This window comes from Rhinolophus hipposideros, assembly GCF_964194185.1.
Source record: "Rhinolophus hipposideros genome assembly, chromosome: 12".
Taxonomy (NCBI): Eukaryota; Metazoa; Chordata; class Mammalia; order Chiroptera; family Rhinolophidae; genus Rhinolophus; species Rhinolophus hipposideros.
Window position 1 is genome coordinate 47220593 of NC_138058.1, and position 23825 is coordinate 47244417.

General features: G+C 33.3%; 1 protein-coding gene across 3 annotated transcripts in view; it reads right to left on the reverse strand.

The window, feature by feature from the left end:
• Window positions 1–1381: 1381 nt before the first annotated feature.
• PPM1B (protein phosphatase, Mg2+/Mn2+ dependent 1B) overlaps window positions 1382–23825 on the reverse strand; it is a 64218-nt gene continuing 41774 nt past the window's right edge. The window contains exons 3-7 of one of the 3 annotated variants that reach the window (XM_081068795.1): window positions 19730–19847; window positions 14858–14969; window positions 14428–14485; window positions 10983–11067; window positions 4814–5864 (exon numbers count right to left, since the gene is read on the reverse strand). In XM_081068795.1, the coding sequence (XP_080924921.1) occupies window positions 11017–11067; window positions 14428–14485; window positions 14858–14969; window positions 19730–19847 (339 nt within the window). In that variant the 3' untranslated portion in view covers window positions 4814–5864; window positions 10983–11016. Of the gene's footprint in view, window positions 4019–4760; window positions 5865–10982; window positions 11068–14427; window positions 14486–14857; window positions 14970–19729; window positions 19848–23825 lie in introns of those variants that run through there. The other 2 variants (XM_081068796.1, XM_081068794.1) reach the window with 2 other exon arrangements.

The window sequence follows — 23825 nt, forward strand, 5'->3', positions numbered from 1 at the left end:
GAAGAGTTGTAGTTACTCTTGGTTATACAAACACATTTAAAACCAAAAACTCAAGTAACAAGTGATGTTAAGTAAATGTTTTATAATCAACAAGCCTCATAATTGGGCAAGAAACAACACGTGACAGAAATGTTTTTCTTTTTTTCCTAACACATCCGTGGCAACTCTCCCTAACCTTACTGAATGTTGAGAAAACTGCAAAACCTAACAAAAAAACTTTAGTATAAAGTCCTGATCCACTTAATTATCATTAAAAAAGTCCTGTCTTTACCTGACCAACTTGATGTGACATCTCAGTTGTCGTCTTTTTTTCTAAAATATGAATTTAAAAATTCAATATAGAACTGAGACCTTTTAAAAGAAACATCACAAATCTAGTCATTGAAGACACCCTAAAAGATTAAAACGGTCCAAATATATGCCCTATGAAAATCAACTCTATTGTTAAGTTAAACCTTAAGTCATGAGTTTTCCAAGTTGAAGCCCATCACAGGAATACTCTGGGAGAAAAAAAGCACACTATTTAGATTCCTCCTTGTTTATCTTGCTTTCTAAGTTTCAGTGTAACAATAACCATAGAGCCACCACCTCTCCCCCAAGTAAATTTTATGTCAGATCTGCACGACTTAACATTCACTTACTGTCATATTGTGATGTCTGGAACAAATGAACACACTATGAATATGTCCAAAGGATGAGGGAACCAATTTTGAAAGTCTGGGGGATTCCAGAGAATCTTTCAAGGAGGTCCATGAAATCAAAACAATTTTCTTAATAATACTTTTTCAGAGTATTGACACTTGCACTGATTGTGCAAGAAATGGTGGCTAAACTACAGACACCTTGGTACAAATCAAAACAGCAGTAGCACCAAACAAATTATTCGCTATTATACCTTCACTGCTGCACTCACAAAGAAAAAGGGGAGGGGGGAAGCCAGCTTCGGTTCAGTGTTCTTGATGAAGCACTAAAAACTGATTTTATTACAATTTTATCCTTGGGTACTCATCTTTTTAATATCCTGTATGATGAAATGGGAAGCACTGGTTCTACAGCACGCTGAAGGTGTCGCATGCAGGGATTTCAGATGGGAGCGGAACTAGCCACTCTTCATGGAACACAATTTTTACTTGAAAGAATGACTGACAGGCTATGGCTATTTAGCAGGCATTTTCTTTAAAACGAATGAAGTAAGCCCATCATGTAAGGAAAACAACTGACAATACTTGTTGCCAAAGATAAAATTTCAGCTTTCAAATTAAAATTAGAATTTTGAAAAATCTGTATCCATCACCATGAGCTTGACAGCTTCCCAACACTTAAAAGATTTTTCTGATGAGATCAGTTGTATTAACCAAAAAAATGTTAAACACTGCTTAATAACTTGTCACTATTTTAAAGAACTGCGTTTAATTCGATGAAACAGTCTTTTCCAAATGAGCAATGCATGTCACAGTCATGTAGGAGTAGAAGTCCATTCAAACTGCCAGACAGATCAAATACATTTTACGTAAGAGTACAAAGTTTGAATAAGTTTCAGATCTCAGACTTCAACTAACCTTCAAGAAATTACCAATTTTGAAGTTTTGATACGTATCAGAGGAATATCCACAATTATCTGAATCTATTAAAATATTCTTTTCCAAATATGTATTTATGTGAGGCCAGATTTCTTCATATACTTCAAAGCACCACACAGCAACAAACTGAATGCAGGAGCAGATACAAGAATCGAGCCCAACATTAAAGGATTTAGAAAAACAGAAACAAGTGCTTTTTAGATTTGGAAAATATTTTTTTTTTTTTAATAAACAATGCTATTTATGTTAACAGGCAATGGTTTTATTTTTTAACACAATAAATTCCAACAGATACCTCACAAAAGCAAATGTTCTTTGGGATCTTCAAGTATGTAATACTTTGGGATTTTTAAGTATTTAAATGTGTCCTGAGACCAAAATATTTTAGAACAGCTAGATTAGGGAGCTCAGATGTTTAAACACTGACTATGGGTTTTTCTTTTGCTAACTCACACATCATTTGTATTTCAAGGGCCACTAAAACCCCCCGAGAAAGATTTTTAAAAGTGGTATAGAAAACGTTTTGGGAGTGAGAAGTTAACTGGTATTGTCCTATACAGTTTGGTTAATTCGTTGGGATTATAATTTGCCTACAGTTTTGTATGAAACATTTCACAATAAATATTCTAACTATATAAAATGGTTAAAATAACACTCAACACTGGACTTCTATGTTAAAAAATCATACCAAATAGTAATGTGTCACACTGTTTTTATCAATTCTTTATTTAGGTAACAAGTTGGTTATGTTCACTGCATTGTATGAAACATCACAATATCATACTGGAAAGGTACTGTCAGTACAGGGTTGGATCAGAGTGGACAGCTGGAACAATAAACCATTTTGCATTCTTCATTCCCTATCTTTTAACAGCCCCCCAAACCCACTAAAGGGACAAATAGCTTTTAACATCATCATGTAAAGCACTTTAACTTACAAGGCTAAAATCTAAAGAATAAATAAAATATATCGTGGCAATAATTCCTTTTAGACCAAAAATCAGGTGCACAATAAATCAAATGATCAAGGAAGCTGAATTCAACTGTGTGGCTCTCCAGAAACAGCTTCAGGAAAATGTTACAGAAAATATCATGAATTCCATCTCACTTAGGACCAGATGATGACTCATTTTAACTACACACAAGGGCAATTATATCCTGCTGAAACACAATTTAAACAGATAGGGAAATGTTTACAAAGCATCCACAACATGTAAGCCGTGTACGAATGAATACATTCATTGCTTCTCCTTCCCCAACAGCTTCTTTTAGATAAATATTTTACTCTCATGTTCAGCATTAATAGGATACATGCAAAACTCAAAAAGAATTCAAGGTTATTGTAAAAATAGAATTAAACTAATAATCTTCAAGTACCTTATGTGACAGCCACTCTGTACCGTGCCCAATGTTATAAAATGAAAGGTTACTGAACCCATGAAAATATCTCTGTAATATTTCCTTAGATCTAAAATAGATAATTTTAAATGTATTTATAGTCATTTCAATGTGATATTCTGAGCTTTTAAAATAACATAAACAATTAAAAATTATACCAAATTACACAAAACTTGTATCTTAAAAGCTGAAAAATTAAAACTATAGAAACCCACATGTAAAACAAAAATCACAATTTACATTATAAAGGCAAATTTCATCATTTAAAAAATTTGCAGCAGTGAGATGTCAAAGCAAATTATAAATAGCCATAAATTAATCCATTTGGTTTCAAAGATTTTCTAGTGAGATTTGAAGGATGTAGTAAATACATGCATAAAATTTGTAAGGGTTTATAATATTATTGCCAAATACACTTTATCTTGAAGCAGGCAACATTACAATTTGGACATTATTGGAGAACCCAGTTTGGTAATACAGGTAAAATTGGAAAAAAATTAAATAACAATTAATAAATATATATCCTATAGTAAATTGCTCAAATGAAATTTCAAGCCACAGAGCTGCAAAAGGCTTCCAACTTGGTGAACTGAAAAAAGGAACATCTCATATAATTCTTTACTCTTACATGCTTATATGTTGTGTCATTTAAAAAAAAAAAACATAATGTATCTTCAGAGAACAGCTAACTATATTCCCATGCACCTCAGGCCCAATAGTTATTTGTGGTGATGTGACTCCATTGGTTTCTAGGGCCACAAGTTCAATACAGATGTTACCGGTATGCCTGAGGTTGGCAAAAATACTGCAGTACAGGCAATGCTACAAGTGGCATTATCAGAAAACACAAATGTGAACAAATGATGGGAAATGCTAATGATTTTCGGCTCGTATCACAAAACGTTGGAAATCCACAAGAATATTTTTCCCTTGTATTGAAGAAAATTGTGATTAAAAGTTTTTTTTCCCCCAATTTTCAGAATCAAAAGCATTTTAGAAGGTTTATAAGGCTACCATGGGTCTTCTAGATCTCCAGCACCCTACAGGAAGAGAAAAGGAAGAATATTATTATTATTATTTACCTACACCACTTCCAGGTTGGATTGAATTCAAAAAAACAAAATTAGATGAACAAATTACCTTCGTTTGAAAAGGTACTTTTACAGAGAGGTGTGTGTATTGTATATTGTGTGTATACCCATGGATACAATATAGATAACTGGCTGTTTTTTCCTCCCCTCTCCACTAAATGCCTTCCTCTTATACCACTTAAAAGTATTCCAGCATTAGAAAAATATGATTGAAACATCAGTAACCTCTGAAGATTCCGAAATTTCAACTTATGGTACCTTAAGCAACTTTAGACACATCATAAATATAAACACGAAGAAGAAAAGTTAATGTCTACATTCACAAAATAATTGTTTTAAGAAATGGTTTCCCATGTGACTAACAGTTATCTGTACTTTTAAAATCCATTTTAACAAAGGCAAAACTTGTATCTGCTCTATTTAAAATACCCCATAATTCTTGCGCTTATTAGTATCTGATGAACACCTGCAGCGAAGTTGACAGTCTTGCAATCTTTAAAATGCTCACCATGGCAATTTTCTGACATGTCTATGTGTGTCCATTCTGTTTTGTACCACAAAAAGGGGTAAGGAAAAAAACTGATTCACTTTAAGCAAGACATCTCAATTTTTTTTTAGTTAATGAAAAAGGGCAAGCCAGACGTTTTCTAAATTTTATATAAATATAAACGAATTTCTAATTGGTATTTTTCCAATATACCAAGCCTGTTTTATTTTTAAATAATTTAAAAATAAGTACAACATGCATAGATTATTCCACATCACATGCTTTATTTGGACTTAAACACTTATAATTCATTCTAAACACTTGGTTGACATACATTTTGATGTATGTAGTTAGTCTATACAGAATATACAAACCAAAGCTATATGAATAATACACAGGTTTTTCAAAAATTATGTTTTATAAAGAATACAGAGAAAGGAAAAATAACCACACATCCAATAGCTCAGAACTTCTAAAAATAAAACTACAGAGATGTAAAATATAAACAAGTCAAAGAACACACAAATCATCCTTGAAAAAAAAATTACAGACCAGCATCTGCCATTCTTAGAAGAACTAAAATTACTAAAGAAAACACAAATTTATTACAAAGCTAACTATGAGTATACTAATATGCAAAATAATAGTATAATTCTACATTAACAAGTTTTTCCACAATACATTTTAATCTCACTAATCAGTAATCTCTAATCCTATCTAGTATGAATTTACTGACTTCAATAACTGGTAGCCACAACTCTGGCATACAATATGAAATGACATATAATTTTATTAAATTTAAAGTACTATAAATAGTTAATTTTAAACTGTCTGATAAAGGTGTATGCAAAGGCCTTCTTAAAAAAACAAGGCTATAAATGAATATAATAAAACTAGTTTACCAAGATTCAAATAACAAAACGGTTATATAAATGCATACATTATACTTCCTAAGTAAAAACCATCAAATCAAAGGATCACAAAAATATCACCACGAAGTAGTCATATTTTTCCACCACCCAGCTTTGTCCCTGCATCTTCATTACAGCTGTCTAATTCAGCAAGGTCACTTTTTGATTCAGTATGGCTTTCCTGCATTGTCACTGGGTTTCCAGCATCACTGTTCGAAGAAGTAGCTGTAGCAGCTGGTTCAGCAGGGCTTTCTTCTCCCTCTACTTTAGCTAGCCTGTAACTAGTCAGCATCTCCTCCAGAAGTTGTCGGTAGTTTCCCCTATGATTAATTCTCATTTGCCTGAGAGCTTCCACCAATTTTCCCTGTGATCCACTTTCCTCTGCTTCATCGGAGGCCTTTTTTTAAGATTCAAGACCCCAGTGTCAGTAGACAAACTAGGATATCACATGTATTTCATAACATATCACAGCAAAACACTCATTTCTCTACCATGAGTAATATAGTCTACACACGAGAACATTGCATTAAATAAGTATTGTCTTACTTGTGTCAATAAAAATTTCCAACTGAAATATCTCAAGTTATTTTTAGCAATTACCATTAACTAGTTTATGTCTTATATCACATTGTAATTTTAAGTTTAATCTGAAATTTACTCTGCTATTAGAATTCAACAGCAACATTAGCATTTCCTAAAACTGACTTACTTATTAAAAAAACAATAATTGGCTATAATGATTTAGTATAAAAGGAAATTAGTGTGTAAAGCAATAGGAAAGGACAGAAAAGCAGGCCATTAGAACATTAGTTTCTTCATCATTTCTGCTAAATAACAGGTAGAAGATACAAAATGTAAAACTACATAAGCTTAAACTTGATTTTGGGGAAATTAAAGAGTTTGTGGACAAAAATTTTACTTTTTTCCTTTAACTATTTTAATAAAATATATCTCTAGATAAAAATAGACAAATTATACTAACCATTATAATAAGGTATGAGTAACTACTTATCCTTTATATATTTTATTAAATTTTGGAGAACCTACACGTTTCTACAATAGTAGCTACTTGTAATCTCATTAGTAGAACAAGCTCTAACATCCAAGCTGATCACAGTGAAGCTGAAAGACTAAAAGCCAGACAACCTTACATTATGTGCCTCCTGATGTGATGAATTAGGAGTACAGAGCCATGTCCCTGTGGTTCTTGCCAAAAATGTTTAATATAAACCTAATAAAGTTAAATTCTACTTCACACGAAACAGCAAAAGAGGATCAAGTTACAACACAAGAAAACAATCATTCGATCCAGAATGTAAGACATCCTATAAAAGGCTGGCTCAGATTCTTCATATTCAGTATCAAGGGGGGGAAAAGTGGGGGCTTGATTAAAGGCTTGTTTAATATACTTGATCGATAACCTCACAACCTGATTGGACCATGGTTCAAAATAACAATTATAAACATCACTCTAGGGACAACTTGGAAAATTTGGACTTGATGTTAGATATTATAAAATTTATTATTAATTTTCTTAGATACAAGTTATGGTTATGTACCGTGTTTCCCAGAAAATAAGACCTAGCCGGACAATCAGCTCTAATGCATCTTTTGGAGCAAAAATTAATATAAGACCCGGTATTACATTATATTATACCCAGTCTTATATTTTACTTTATTATATTATATTAGACCTGGGCTTACAGTAAAATAAAACCAGGTCTTACATTAAATTTTGCTCCAAAAGACGCATTAGAGCTGATTGTCTGGCTAGGTCTTATTTTTGGGGAAACGTGGTAGAAAAATGTCCTCATTCTTAAGAGATACATGCCAATATTTAGAGGTAAAATATGATGTTTGCAATTTGCTATCAAAGGTTTGGCCAAAAAAGGAAAAAAGTATCTCTTTATATGCTTACATGTATAAAGAGATAAAGCAATTATGGTAAAATGTTAACAATTATTTAATCTAGATATAAGGTTTGTATACAGGTGTTCACTATGATCATTTCAATTTTCTGTATATTTGGAAGTTTTCGTCATAAAATGTTGGGACAATGAAAAGGTTACTAATACAGATGATCTGAGAGAAATTCTTAACCATCTTGGGAGACTGTTACTCTGTAATTCTGCAACAAACACTAGTATAACCACATAATAAATGACAATGTTTATAGAAAAATGAGAGTACTTGAATGTTTTTGTTTTTTGAAGTGCACTTGCAGCAAAAAGCCAGAGATGACAGTGTGTAAAGCATATGTTTTACGTGTTTGCTTGTGTATGTCCATGTATTTGTTCATTATATATATTATATATAAATTGCCTGGTAGGAAAAGAAATACAGCACTATATAAATAATGACAACGCATAATGAAGTTACAGATGCTTTTTTTCCTTTGAATTCTCCAATTTTCTACATTAAGCACATTAACTGTCAAAATAACTTTATCTAATTTTCAAAATATACTGTGTGGAAATAACAATAAAATATACTCTGTTAAGGTTTTTGGTTTTTTTTTTAACTTTCCCCCTTACCTTTTCTTCTGTACTAATTAAACACGTTTCCCTAAACAAAGTTTCTCATTTGAATCTATCCAGGAAAGGCTAAGATGGAACAATAAGTGCTTATCAGTTTTTAATCAGGTCTTCCAAAAGGCAATTCTCTATTGGATAGTGTATCACAAAGAGGGATAAAGCTCCTCGCCTCCACAAGAAAACTTCAAAGCAACAACTCCCTTTTTTAAAAAAAAAACTTCTAGCACATTAAAAAAAAAATCTGCTTCAAGTGGGCAGTTGACATGTTACACATAGTGGAAGTGATTATCAACCCTGGTTTTCACATCAGAATTACCCGATACCAAAGTTCCATGCCACGATATTCAAATTCAGTGGGGTTGCGGTGACTTTTTTAAAAAGTCTGACAGTGATTCTGAGGTTGAGCACCACAGTCATAGACTAAACAATATAACTCTATTTACTTGAACTTATCGATAAGGTTGGATCAAAGGTTGTTATATTGGTTGTATTTCAGTCAATTTTAGGGGATTCAAAAGATAAGTGCCTCTCACTCTCCATCTGACACCTTTATTATTACAGTAATCATCTATGTTCCTGCAAACTGCTGTAGTAGCAATAGTTGGGGAGAAGTAGTTGCTTTTCGAAAAAACACATTAAGATCAAATCTATAAATTAAGTAGGCATGGATTTATAGCGGCTGGCATCATAGAACCACTAAACTGAAAAGAACTCGAGCTATTGGCCCCATTTAAATGTCATTTTATCTGACAGCAAATTACATTTCCCTATTGTGGTGAACAGATGATGGATGGGTGAAACCTCTTTCCCAGCCATTTCATTCGATTCTTCAAAATACTATTACATCACTCATGGATTTTCATTAATATCAGAAAAGGTACCTATTATTTAGCTGCATTTTCTTTACCTGAATTCATACATATATAGCACATCAAGTATACACACTTATCATAGCAATTAATTCCATCTCGCAACTGTTCGCAAGTCTCTCCGATTAGACTTATAAACTCATTGAAGTAAAGATAATTTCATATTACTTTCAGTACCCTCCCTACCACAGAGGGATGGAAAATTAATGTTTGTGCTAAGAACTTTATATATATAGTTTCATTTAATCCTCACAGGTACCCGAAGTAATAGGCACTGAAGCCCTATTTTTCTACGTGAAGAAACTAAGGCTCAGAGAGATTTATTTGTCCGGGTGACAATGCTAGTAAGTGACAGAGCTTGGATTTGTGTACAGATGTAACTAACATCTATATCCTTCTCAGTGGTCTTCTGAATGTATTATGGTAAGGAACAGTTTTTGCACAGTTTAAGTGCCTCAGATAAATAGACACTAAATAAATACTGGTTTAAATTATTGGGGAACTAGATCACAAATTACTTCATATTAAAGTTTGTAAAATATGTCCTTGATATACAAACAGAAATAAAATTACAGGACAAAAAAAATCATATAGATGAGATAGTTCAAATTATTCAGCAAAATAAACTTAAGGCAATTACAGAGATGGGAATTTAGGATTTTCCCGTTTCTATTTGTAAGGTTTTACTGTCACCTAGACTAGCAGAGCTTAAAAATCAAATCTCTGATGAAAATACACCAAATAAGACACGGGAATCTAGGTAAATAAAACAGCAAACAAAAGGGGGAAAAGTTTAAGCACATTTAAAAAATAAAATTTCACTAGCTAATATTAATTGTAGGAATTTTTAAAAATTCACTTGACATAAGCAAAATTTTTCAAATGATTAGCTAAAAACAGTGGGAAGAAGTAAGAATGCTAGTATATTTATTATGCTAATATGTATTGTTTATGTTTTTTGTGGAGTCCTATGCCCTATCAGCTAAAAATAATTTTTAGAACTAAAGATTCTCCAATGTGATTTCATGAAATACAATTAACAATGACTAATGAATAAACTAATAAGTTAGATGTTATTTGTAAGGATCATGTAAAATTTAATAAATTTGAAATAATTTAAAAGAGTTACTAAAATTGTCAAAACCACACAGCTAAGAGATGTCAAATCATACCTTAAAAAACAGTGACTAAAGTTAGTCCATTTTCAAATAGTGTAGGTCTTCTCCATAAAAAATGCTTTGACCAGTTAAAAAATAAGCAAGAAACAATTTATACAAAACTAGTATTCACAAAGTCCTAAAACTGGGACGCAAAAATGTACAAAGCAGCTATTTTTATTGTAATTGATCTATATGAAATAAAATTTAAAAGACTATATAAAACTTGATGTGAAAACAGAATATGGAGATTCTTTGGGGCTTTTTTTCTTTTTCCCATTCTCAAAAATCCAAATACCTTAAAAAGTTTTTGATTAGGAAAAATAAAAATGTACATTTAAGTGAAAAATAACTAAGAAACCAGGCTTGACTGCTTATTTTTAACAGCTTTATAAAATATTCCTCATCAAAAACAGAGTAACATAAGACTATTAAACATGAGATTCACCAAAGAATAGGAAATGATTTTTCTTGGACAGTAGATAGAGAGACATATATGTGATCTCCTAGAGGCAGCATGAAAGGTGTAAAGAGAAGAGGTTTGGAGTCACTCTGACTTAAGGTCAAACCTGAGTACACTACTTACCTATCTTTGCATCCTGGGCTAGCTACCTCACCTTAATGCATCTCAGTCTTTTCTTTATAGGAAGGGTGTTGCGATTACTATGAGTTTACACGCACACACGGAACGTTCCCCCTTCACCCTTGCAACATCATCAACTCACACAGCTACTTGATCAGTGGTACACTAATTCAAAAGCATTGTAAGTCTTCTTTGAGGGAAAGAACTTAACATTTTTGCATGGAAAATATAAAGTTCAAAACTACTCATATTAATTAACAAACTCAAATTATTTTTTTAACTGTATGACTGAAGGATAGTCTTAGCAAACTACTACTAGAAATGAATAAACAGAAATATTTCTTATTTAACAAGTATTAATTAAGCTCTCACCATATGCCAGGCACTGCTGTCAAGTGCTGGGACTTCATAGCCATAATAAATCAGACGAAGATTCAGATCTCATAGAATTTATATTCTAGTTAAAAAACACAAACTAGCATTTTAGAAGAAGAAAAAGAGGGTGATCTCAGAGCTTGGCCTAATATAAGAACAACTTATAGCAAAATTAAGTTTACTTTTTCTGGTCCTCTAGGTGATTATTCTTTTGGGGTCACAGACTCCTTTGAGGAACTGATGAAAATCATAGACATACTCATCATTAAAGAGCATATATGTACACACATAAATATACTTGCAAAAACATTTTGGGGAAATCACAAACTCCTTAAGAATTCCTGCTATTATAGATTCTTTTCTATAGATTTTGATTTTAAAAGTATGGAAAATACAATATTGCTTACATTAAAAAGACAGCATATTCCAAAAAGTTGATAAGATTGCCCTAGTGGACTTTCTGAATATATTTTAATGATTTAATTAATTTCTGACACATTCAACTCAGTTTTTTGAGCAAAAGATTAACCAAAAGATTTTTTAAAGAAAAATGAATGAATCCCTATTTCTAATGGTACTACTTATAGGCATTTACAGCAGAACAATTCCATTTCTGCTACAGACATTTTAGGAATCTAAATGAATCTCTGATTAACTCTGACTAGCATTCTTTTTTTCAAGTTATCTAAAAAAATTATTTGTTATTAAAAAATTTAATTTTACACAACCCCTCAATTGTCATCTCCTCTGAATTTCTACCACACCCTCGTCTTTCCCATTCTGTAAATTAACTACCAGCTCCTGCCACTGCATTTCCTGGCAACATCTTCCACGTGGCACAGATCTAATGAAGTCAAGACACATTTATGGAGCATATCTGTGCCTACTTCACTTCTATAGCAGGTCAAGGTGAGAGCTAGTAATTTAGTTAAACATGTATAATTTCTTCATTTTTTTCTGCTTCTGTATTTTTTAGTACATTTCTGCTACTTGTGATTATGGTTCAATATTTTTCTAAGGTTATGATTATTCTGAAAGGATAAAGGCATGTTTCCCAAAATAAGATTCCAGGCTGCAAAAGCTAAGTTTTTATAATCAATAGGAAGTTTCTCTAACCCACATATGTGTCTACTAATAATGAATTTACAGTTATCATCCTGATCTCTGCAATTAATTATTTCACAACTACTTAACTTCCAGTATCTCTTTAATACTGCACATGTTTCTTACAGATTAAAATACTACAGATACTTCTTTGAGTCTATCATTCTTATGCTCCAAACATATGGCAGCTCTTAAATCTAAAATGTAAAGTTCAAAAGTCCTCTTCAAGTCTCTTCAAAAATACTTCTGATATCCCAAATTCTTCTTTTTCACCACAGCAGTACTGTGCGCTAGTAAAAATGATGTCCTTTCTTTCAAAGATAGCCTTTACTTTGTTCTTGGCTGTCCCCCATCCACCTGAACAATCACTCTCCTCATCTCACTTCTGCCACTCAAATTGTTCTTCAAATCCTATCTTTTCTCTGAAAACCTGACTTTCCCAGCAATCACTATACAAGTCACATGGCAAATAATCACAACCTAGATTTTGTCATTTCTTTTTACTTCACTAAAGGATGTGAAACATTTTTATTATTTAACTTGTGTGTTTATATCTATATTGCAAGCTGCATTTAGATTAGGGATGGGACCATGTCTTATGTTTTGTAGTCTGCTCCCCATATCAATTCACTACATGGTAGATGTCACTGTTTGATCTGCTGATATTAATAGAAAGCTTATATATGAACGTGATTACCTATACATCTCCTTAATTTATGTAGTCATATAATAATCATACTTAGGCAAGTTTTACGTCTCAGCATTTCACAGTAACTTCATGTTCTGTTGCCCATTCATTCACTGTCTATAAAACTACCCTGTATAAGTATTTTCAATTTAAAAAAAAAGTTTAAAAATCCTCCTTGGTATATGTTTAACAGAAACTTAGGGCTATAAAACACTTTAAAAATCTTGTTTGGAGTAAAAGCAGCCAACTTGTTGGAGAAGCAAGAAATTCAGCAAGGTATAATGAAATAATTTTTTAAGATTACACACTAGGGTTTCATTTCAAATACATGAGGAAACAGGAATATTTATATGTCTAATAAATGTGTTAATAATTGACTTTTGAGGGCTTATTTCCTCAAACCACAGTGGCAAATGCTATATGGACCTATAATCTAGCCGAACAGGTAAGACTCGCTTCACTCTGCCTCCCAATTACCACCATCTTTTTAGTTATGTCAACATTCTATCCTCAATTGTTTGATTTAGAATTTTCTAAATGTATCAGATGACATATTTTTATTTTAAAATTAATTTTCACAGCTTTGGGTACAATTCTTAGTATTTTGAGGTACCTGCCACAAGAGCATGATTCAGAATCACTGCTTTAGATCAAGATATAAATTCTGTTATTAGCAATATATAGTATCACTTTCACTCAATTCACTAAAACGTATTAATTGTAAAATTCTCCGTTCTGACAGGACATGTTTACTGTTAATAAAAAAGAAATTATGATATTGCTGTGAAGTAATGAATCTGGAAAACAAGATGCAACGGAGATGATACATAATTTCTACCAGTGGCTGCCAAGAGAAGCTGGAGACTTGGAGGGTGAGTCTATTTCTTCTCAGCAAGCTCATTACTAAGTCTGGCTCCCTTAAATCTTTGAAGCATACATGTTAAAAATTAAGTTATTCATTTCAGATGTCCAAAAACTTAAAAACCCTTTGAGAAAATACTTATCTGAATTACTATCTTTGAAGTTTAGGGCAATTTAAAAAAACAACAACACTGTTTTGTCTCCTGGTAAATAAAACAAAAACTGCAGAGGAGCAGCTGACAGCTTATCAGTATTTCTAAGGAAGGTAAAGGGATAAAGAGATTTGCTCTGATAAAGCACAGCAGCGTACAACAAAAATGGTTATCTCAGTTCAACACATAAACCCACAGCACAATGAGATTAGAAAGAAATTATCCTCAGGTATTCAACTGAGCACACAAGGGCACTGAAAGGTGTGGTTATTAAATTAACAACTCATTCACTATCACTAACTTCCAGTGATGCTAGCAAAAGGAGAAACTGAGATACTTAAAAGCACATTCTTTGCTTCAAAATTAAGATTTAAGGGAGAAAGAGAAGGCAGACATACAGGGAGGAAATAAGCACAGCCCAAACAAAAAGGCATTTGATACCCATTAAGTGACAACAAACATACTACAAAAAAGAATTTTATTTCTACCTTCATTGCAATACATTTCCTTAAACTTTAACTGACTCCTTAAAATAAAAGCAGTAATTTATTATAGATTTCATTATGTGAATATACTCGTATCTAGTATTTATATTATGAAATTATTTAAAATGCTTGAGAAATAAAACAAAACTTACCCCATCACTTTCTCTATGTGGATTCAGTCTACTATAAACAGCTTCAATAACATTGCGCCTAAAAAATAATTTAGCTTTAGTTTCATTAAAGTACAATTATTAAGCTCCTGAATATTTAAAATAATACATCTTGACTACACTCAAAAATTAACTGTGACATTAAATACTTGCCAAAAACATAGTTTCTACATTTCACTCAGAATTTGATCCTGCACAACCCATTTGTTCTTATTTACCCAGGAAAGAAGGACTTTCATTCTCAGAGTATGATAAATAATTCCTTTAAAAACAATCTCTTTTAGATAAAATAGATCTTCTCTAGTATAAAAACCATCAACCCATTTCATGTTTAGGTAATTGATGTACTTCTTACCCAAAACTTTTAATTATTAATTATAAACAAACTCAAAGTTCTTTTTGTTCTACTTACTTGCCAGCAAGACCTCCCCCAGGAGGCAAATTTGGGATATTTTCCGCAGACAAGATGCGCATGACATGGGCAAGATCAGGCATTCCTTCCTCACCCGACTTCTCCATAATTTCTGTAGGGTTTTAAAAAAAGTTCCTAAATTAATGTGATCAACTCAGTATTCACAAAGAAGTGAAAACGGGATACTATTTGCTAGTACCTATGTTCAAATATAAAAAGCAAACATCACACAGAACAAAAAAAGGTAATATAAAGTGATTGGCATATATATGCTCATCCCAGCATTATTCATAAAAGAAAACCTGGAACAAATTAAATATTCGACAATAAAGGGACAGTTAAATTTGGTATAGCCACTGAATGAAATAATATAATCACCAAAAACAATCCCTATGAACACAGTACAGCTACATGGAGAAACACTTTTGATCTGATGTTATGTAAAAATACTATAAAAACTATATTAATACTATTACAGGAAAATAAAAGCAATGGATGGATAAAAATTATAAGAGGAAAAATTAAAAATTGCTTTATAGGTTTTTTGATATCTAAATAGTTATGTTCTACAACAATTTATTTAAAAGTAAAAAGGGAAAATGAATCCCAGAACTTGCTAATGCTTAGAACAAAACATTTACGTGTTTCTTTTGTATTTATAATTTATGGAAAACAGATTTTTGAACCATGATTATTTGGACAGTATCAAGACATAAACTCCTCAAAAATCAGACAATGGCAACTTACTTTTAAGACAACAAAAGAGCATTGTCCAAAGCAGCCCACAAGATGCAAAATCCGACTGTTTACCAAGCCTCACTGTGACCTTAAACTTTATTCCCATTCAGCTCTACCCCTGACTGCTATTATCTCCATAGGCTCTTTTCAAAGAAGCCTTCTCCTTTTAGATCTTCACATGTACTTTTTCCTTGCTTTGTATCACTTTTTATGCCAATCCAACCAACAATCTCTTTGCATGGTTAACCCATGTTCGTCCCTCAGGTTTCCACTTTCCATGTCACGCCTGGAGCAGGCACACTGCAAACACACGCCCATTGTACACAGTGTTTACTATAGCACAGACTGTAGCTTCACAAAGGCAGGAGTACAATTTTTCTACCTTAAACTTTTATCTTTATAGGGCAGGGTTTCTCAACCTCCGCACTACTGACATTTTGACACGGACGATTGATTTTCTGTAGTGGAGGTTTATCTTGTGCATCGCAGAATGTTAAGCAACATCCCTGACCTCTACTTACTGGGTGCCAGTGGCGTTCCCTCAGTTACGACACCAAAACTGCTCTAGACATTGCCACACATCTCATGGGGGCTAAAAATCTCCCCCAGCTGAGAACCCCTTCAGCCTAGCACTTTGCCAACCAGTTTTCACTGCAGTGCAACCCCCCCCCCCCACCCAACCATCTGCCACCCACACTAATGCATGATTCCTAATCGGTCTCCAGGCTTCCACTCCTGTCCCGTCTTTACAATCTCTTCACACAATAACTGAGAGCCTCTGAAAAAAGTCAGCTCAAGTCACTCTAGTGCTCAAGATCTTCCAATGACTTCCCATCACCATTGGAATAAACTCCCAAGTCCTAATTTTGGTCTATAGAAGCCTACACAATCTGCTGCTTAGCAGCCTCCCTTAGCCTTCCACTTTTCTACCAACTAATTCTAATCTCGTTACTCTCTACTCACGTTCCTTTCTCAGTCTTTGCCGATCCCTTTGCCAGGAACCCTCTTCCCCCAGATAACCATTCTCTCCCATACACAGGTATCTGCTCAAATCTCTTTCCTCAGAGACCCTCCTAACCAGTATTCCTTGTTACTCTTCGCTTGCTTTACTCTTCTACTTAAAAAAAAAAAAAAAAAGAATTGGTCTCTACTGCAATATAACTCCATTAAGAAATCTGCCCTCCCCCGCCACAACCTGCAAATGAATGCAGTTTTCTTACGGTAATTACGCATTTGAAATTGCAAATCTTCACCTCATAAAACTCTCACCAATTACTATGGCTACTATATCCAAAACATGACTCATAAGAGACCAAATTCTACAAGCCTACGACATCATGATCATTAATTTTATCATTCAAATGTATGTACTATTTAAAAAAAAAAAATCAACCCATTAAAGTGTTAGGAGAAAATATAGGTCAATATGCAATCCTGAATTCAGGAAAGAAGTTTGTAAGAATGCCAGCAAGCTTAAAACAAACAAAACTGATACCGTGTTCCCCCGAAAACAAGACCTGACCGGAAAATAAGCCCTGGCATGATTTTTCAGGATGACATCCCCTGAACATAAGCCCTAATGCGTCTTTTGGAGCAAACATTAATATAAGTCCCGGTCTTATTTTCAGGGAAACACGGTATAACTTCATAAAAAGTAATTTTATTTCTAAATATCACACATAAAATCAAAATGTAGTCATTACATTGGGGATCCTGCCACACTCTCTAACATACATTGTCAATTTATCAGGGTAGCCACTAATGAATTTGTAAAAGAATGTATAACTAATAAGCAAATGCAGAGATGAACTGGAACAGAAGATGCTGATTAACCCAACAGAAGGCAAGAAAGAGAAAAAGAATAGATCTAAACAGAAACACATCAGCAATTATATTAAAGATAAAGCTTCTCCCCTCCCTCACTCTTGAATAATGGATTTTCAGCCCAAAAATCCTTTAGATAAGGCCAAGCAAGGTGAGGCTTACAAGGGTGAAGGTACAATGGTGGCTGCAGCAGGGTCCAGCATGAGGTATCCAAGCTGAGCACAGTAAGCAAAGCTTTAGTACTGGGGGGGGGTGACCTAGAATGGGGTTGAAAGCCGCTGCAGAGTAAGGCAGCTACACAAGGGTTAACTGTGACAAATCAGTTTGATAGTAGGACCCAGGTTTTTCATTGTACGAGAAGAGTTACAAATATGAAGAGAGAAAACTAGAATGAACTCTGTTGTATTACACAAAAGTTGGAGTTATTGGTGGGATAGATCAGATATATCCAGATAGGAAGGGAGGAAGGGAGAAGGGGAGGGAGGCAGGGAATAGCTCTACCTTTTGAGAGGGTATAGTAATAGAAATACCCCAGCAGCACACCTTATGCACAAATCCCAATTCCTAAATAAAAATAAAATTAAAAGAGAGATCATTGGAACAGTGGCTCATTTCAGGGTTGGTGCAGGGAAATAGAAGATGAGCCTGGAGTATTTCATTATGCCAGAAAGTAAGGAACTGCTCACGGAATTACAGACAGGTCAAAAGACACTGGAGCAAGCCTGAAGGGGTTCTCACTGGCCAAATCTAGGACCATATAAGCATCAAAATGACAGTAACAGTAACAGATTGTAACACAATACAATAGGAATCTGAATCCAGGTTCACATATGGATTCAATTAAACAAATGGGCAGAAGAGAAAATATTTTTTCTTTACAGTAAAATTCTAACTAATACATATAAAAAGAATAACTGAATTAGAATATCACCATTTGTCTATTATCCTCGTAGCAACTGATTCAGGTAAGAACCACTAATGGATACTAAAACTGGTAGGTGAAAATTTGAAAAAGAATAGGTTATTAACATAATCTCAAAGAATCTCCCTACTGAATACTTATTAATAAGTGGAACATATTTATTAACTTTTTGTTTGTTTGTTCATTTTAATTAACTTTGCAATGGAGGAGCCTGAAAGAGAACACTTCAAGCAAGTGATGCAAGTTACGACTTACCACATGGTGCGGCTCCTGACACCACGCACTGAGAAGGACCTAGCATCACTTCTGAAGTGTTTCTGCCAATGTATACCCTACATCTTATCAAGAGGAAACATCAGCCAACCCAAACGGAGGGGCATTTTACAAAGTAACTAACCTGTACTGTTGAAAAATGTCAAGTCAGTAAAAACAAGAAAACAATGCAACTTTTTCACCGGGAAGGAGACTAAAGAGGCATGGAAGCTACCTGCAGCACGTGCTCTGGACTAGATCCTGGACCAATAAAAGTCGTAACTGGGACAACTGGGGAAATCTTAATGGGATCTGTGGATTAGATGACAATGTTATATCAATATTAACTTCCTAATTTTAATGGATGAATACAGTTTTGCAGATACTGTGCCTTTTGTATTAAGGGGTACTGAAGTATCGTATCTGCAACTTTCAATTAGTTCAGAAAAAATCAGCAATATGGTGGGGGAAAAGGGAGATATGAGAGAGAGAGAGAGAGAGAGAGAATGAATCAGAAAGTATGCTACAGAAAGTAAACAGAGATGAGTCAAATGAGGTATAATGTAAACAAATGGTGACTAGGTAGAAGGTACTACATGTATGTGAAAGTTCTCTGTAATATTTTTGCAATTTTTCTATAAGTTTAAAATTACTGTAAAATAAAGTTAAAAAATAAGTGAAATTAGTAATCTTTCACAACATCAATGTTAACTCTATCGGTATGATGAAAGAATGCTGATGAATTCCTGTAATTAACTTGGGAAGGGAGATATAGTGTTAGTGGAATTATAGCACTTTGGTGTTCTAAATTTGAGGCAAATTTCAACGGATTCTTCACTTCCTACTAAAAATGTAATCATGGAAAGAAAAAAAAGTAAGCTTTAACAGACTATTTTCAAATTATGCTTCTCTTTGGTGATACAACAGACATATTGCTTTCTCCTTGCCAATAAATTCCCATACATTTGTCCAAGATGTGATAATAAATCTTAGGCACATAGATGTTTGCTTTTTAAGGCCTTGTTTTGAAATACTTTATTGTTTTTTTCTAAAGGAAATTTTAAAAGAACTATTTGATAAACAAGGAAGAATAGTTTTCCTTTCCTTCTTTAAAAAAAGAAAGACATCTTTCTTACCTTCAACACGTGATTCCAAGTACTTATCCAACTCTGAATCTTTCCTCACTGCTTCATCTGAGACCTTGGGGGCATTTGAAAAGCAAACTAGCACAATACTCATGTTATCTCGACTTCCCTGTATATCAAAGAAAGAAAAAGAAATAATTATATTTCTATAGTCTACTTTCTATTATTTACTTCAAAACAGAGTTGGTTACATTAAGCAATCATAGTTTATTTAATCAACCAGAATGTACACATTCAACACATGTTATTTTCATTCCAAAGAGAACTACTTGAAGCATACCATGAAGAACAAGGTCTTTAGGTACGGGCAGACCTGTAATTATTTTATGGCTTTTGATTACACTGTATACTTATTCTTACCCACCATCATTCCACAATCTGAGAAATTGAAGATATATCTTTATACGTATTAAGTCTTCTAAACTATTTCCCATTCAAGATTGGATATTCCCGAAGTGACTTAAGCCAAAAACATCCTCCCAAACAAATGTGCAATTTTCCCCCAGCTAATTAACCTGCATTTAGCAATGCTACTAAAATCTCTACTGAATTTGATATAGCTGAAAACTGTTAATTAGGATAACGAAGACACTAAACTAAACTACAAGCAGAAAAGAAAACAGTTAAATTAGACACTGTTCTGAGGGTACAGCAAAAAACAATGGGATGTAAGTGGATGGCTGAGATACACTGTAGTCAGATAAAATAAATTTTGAAGACACTGGATTTTACAAATGATCTAGATTAAAAAGGAAGCACAGAATATATACTCTCTATTACCATGTATTAGCACTAAATTTAAAACACTTTCTCCTTACTTTTCCTATAGATGCATTACTTTAACTGAGTTGCTTAGAACGGAGTGAAACTGTTTTTGGGAATAGTGATTTTTTTCCCCCCAAGTCCTTTTTCCCTATTCACCACTCTAAAAAATTAAGTCAATGGAGTTGGTAGCTATTTTGTGTGATGGTGGGGTTTGCCAACCCAAGTGAAAAAAGCCAAGGCCATGCCCATTCTATTCTAGTCTTTTCAGTAATTATAACCAGAATCCAGGCAGTCATTATTTCGTTCAGACTTGCTACCTTTTCAGAACCTACATGATGACACAGCCAAAAAAAAAAAAAAAAACAAAACACCCAACAAAAAACAGGCAGGTCTTGAAGAACTTCTGCCACTCCTTCTTAAAAATTAGTGAAGCAAAGTTTGAAGGCAGTGGAGATGGGTCATAAAAAGGCTTCAAAAAGAGTAAACTCTCTCCACAGACTTATGCTTTAGTAGGAAGAACTAGCGTGAGTATATTATCAGATTTTTGATATCTGGGGAGAGTGGGGAATGAGGATTTCCAAAACGGCCCAAACTAATTTCATTCCTTAATGAAACCCACCAAAACTTTCATAATCACTAATATTAGAAATATTGCATTGGCTGTATGAATATATACACACATATATGGTTCCAAATAGCAAAAAAGGGAGTCAATACATTCCACAAGAATCAGGATTTGCCACATAAGCTGAGGTCAGGCAAAAACTTTATACCATAGATATTCAAAAATAAAGCTTCACTGAACACTAATGATTTTTTAAAGCAATTTTATGAATAAACAGAATTAATGCCTCATATTTTTAGAAATCCAGTTTCTTCTAACCGTTTTCTATTTTGGTAACAACAGCGTGAGCACTGTTTGTTTAGTCATTCCTAATCAGTATATGTAATCTCCATTAGATTTTTAGAAGTTATAAACTATACAGCCTACTAGTTGAAAAATTAACTGAAAGATAGTTTCAACAAGTGTAAATATCCAAAGATATTTAAAGGAAATAATTTACATTTATACCTCAGCATGTGAGATTTCAATGATGCTGCTTCTATTTCTACATAAAGATGACTTTCCTCTAAACTCAAAATACTCAAAATATGAGTATGTCAGTAATTTTTATACAGCAATTGAAAAAGATTGTTCCCTTTTTGGTTTTATGCAAATCGTCCTTGCATCATCAATTAATTTTCCAACTGATAGGATGTATGTATTCATTCGACATTTACAGATAGCTTCACGTTGTTAAATGGCAACTCTGAAAAATTATTGTTAAAAACAATAATGCTAACTAGCTTTAATTAAGTTGTGAAAATTAAATGAGTTTTTTAAAAGTGTAAAGTGCTTAGAATAGCATTTGGCTCATAGAAAGCAAAAATTTATTGATTAACTTGTGATTATGATAACTATCACAATCCCCCAAGATTTCATGAGTTAACGTATAAAAGTGTTTGTAAACTACAGGGCATGACAAGAGTTATCAGTGGTAGAAAATATTAACACTTTATTTAAATTTATTGTCAGGGAAATATCTACTTAAAAATTGGATCCACTCTTATTTCTCTCTCCTCTTAAAGAAGCTAACACCTACTGAGAAAATTGCTAAGTAGTAAGCACTGGACTAAGTGCTTTCCATGGATTTTAAAATTTATATTCAATCTTTCAAACTAAATTCAAAGCGATCATATTCTATTCAAATTACATGGTTTTATATTATTGCTAACCATTGGTTTTCCAACACAAACAAGGGGAGTAACAAAATTATGTAATTAGAAAAACAAGAATGGATAAGAGGTTTGTTTAATTCCATAAGGAACACACAGTGGTTCATAATATTATGTTTCAATAAAAAAAAGCTAACTAAACTTCTCAAAACTGATTTCAATTTGAACACAGCTTCATTCAAAGAAAACATGATAGTCAGCTTCCACCAAAATGGAACGAATCCCGCGTTCCAATCTCTTATCCCTATTACTATCATTTATCACTTCTGAGATTTTAGGACTCTGCTTAGAATTCTTTCACACTGCCACCAATATCTAATCACTTTAAAATGATAAAAGCTATCAAGTGAAATATGCGACAAGAATCACTGAAACCCCACCTTCAGAGGCGTGGAGCCAAATTCCTGAACATCAGCGTCCTTTCAATGGGAGAGTGCAGTTGATCCACAATACAAACTTCTTTCTTGACTTCAGATTACACACCTAATAGCTTTTTGGCTATTCCCTCAAAACTATATGTCACTCAACAGAATGATGTGCAACCACGAAAAATGATTTAGATCAATACTTATAAACGTGGAGCTCTCTGTACAATATACTATTGAATGAAAAAAGCAGATTGTAGTATAACAAGTATATTGATCTCATTTTTATAAATATACATACACTAACAGGCCGGCAAAAAAGACTGGAAAGATAAATACCACAACAATGCAAGAAGCCAACTTAGGTGGGTAGCAAAATTTCTGAGTGTTCCTTTATATATTCTGTATCATCTGGATTTTTTTTCATGAACAAGCATATGCTATTTTCATAATCAAGAAAATCCTGTTTTCATTTGCTAGTCAGGCGAAAAAAAATATGCTTGTCAACTAGAAATACTAGCTCTTAAATTTTCTTTTTGAAGGTTTCTCTTCCCATTCTACGGAAAAGTAGTAGATACTTCACCAAAACCTGGGCATTTCTATAGATTCAGAGATCTTTTTCGAGACAGTTTTTGGCTATGACTGTACTTTCCATAGCAACTTACATGGTTGGGAGATAGAATGGTTCCAATCTAGACAGAATAAATCAGTCAACAACACCTTTATTTCATATAACTAAAAGTTAGTTTTGCCTTTTTAATCAGAGTCAGAATACTTGCAATATTTCAGGCACTGGCCAGATCATTCAAACTTTAACTCATTACTATATAGATGCTGTCAAAAATCCACTTGGAACTAGTCACTAGTTTAAAGACAGCCAAGGGAATTGCTAATTATCTATTTGTCCAGAATTTTCCCATTACTCTATCAAGTTAAGATTCACTGAATATTACACATCCAAATTAAACTTTAGTGTTCCACAAAATTTCTTCACAGGATTACATTTTATACTAACTAGCCTTGGGTCTTTTATTAGTGATGGATGACACAAACATTTATATGTATATATATATATATATAAAGTATTTTGATATCTCCTACAAAAGATATCATTCACCATGTCATATATTAGTTACACTGAGTCACATGTAAATTCCGTATGATCTCCTTGCTAGGAAAAA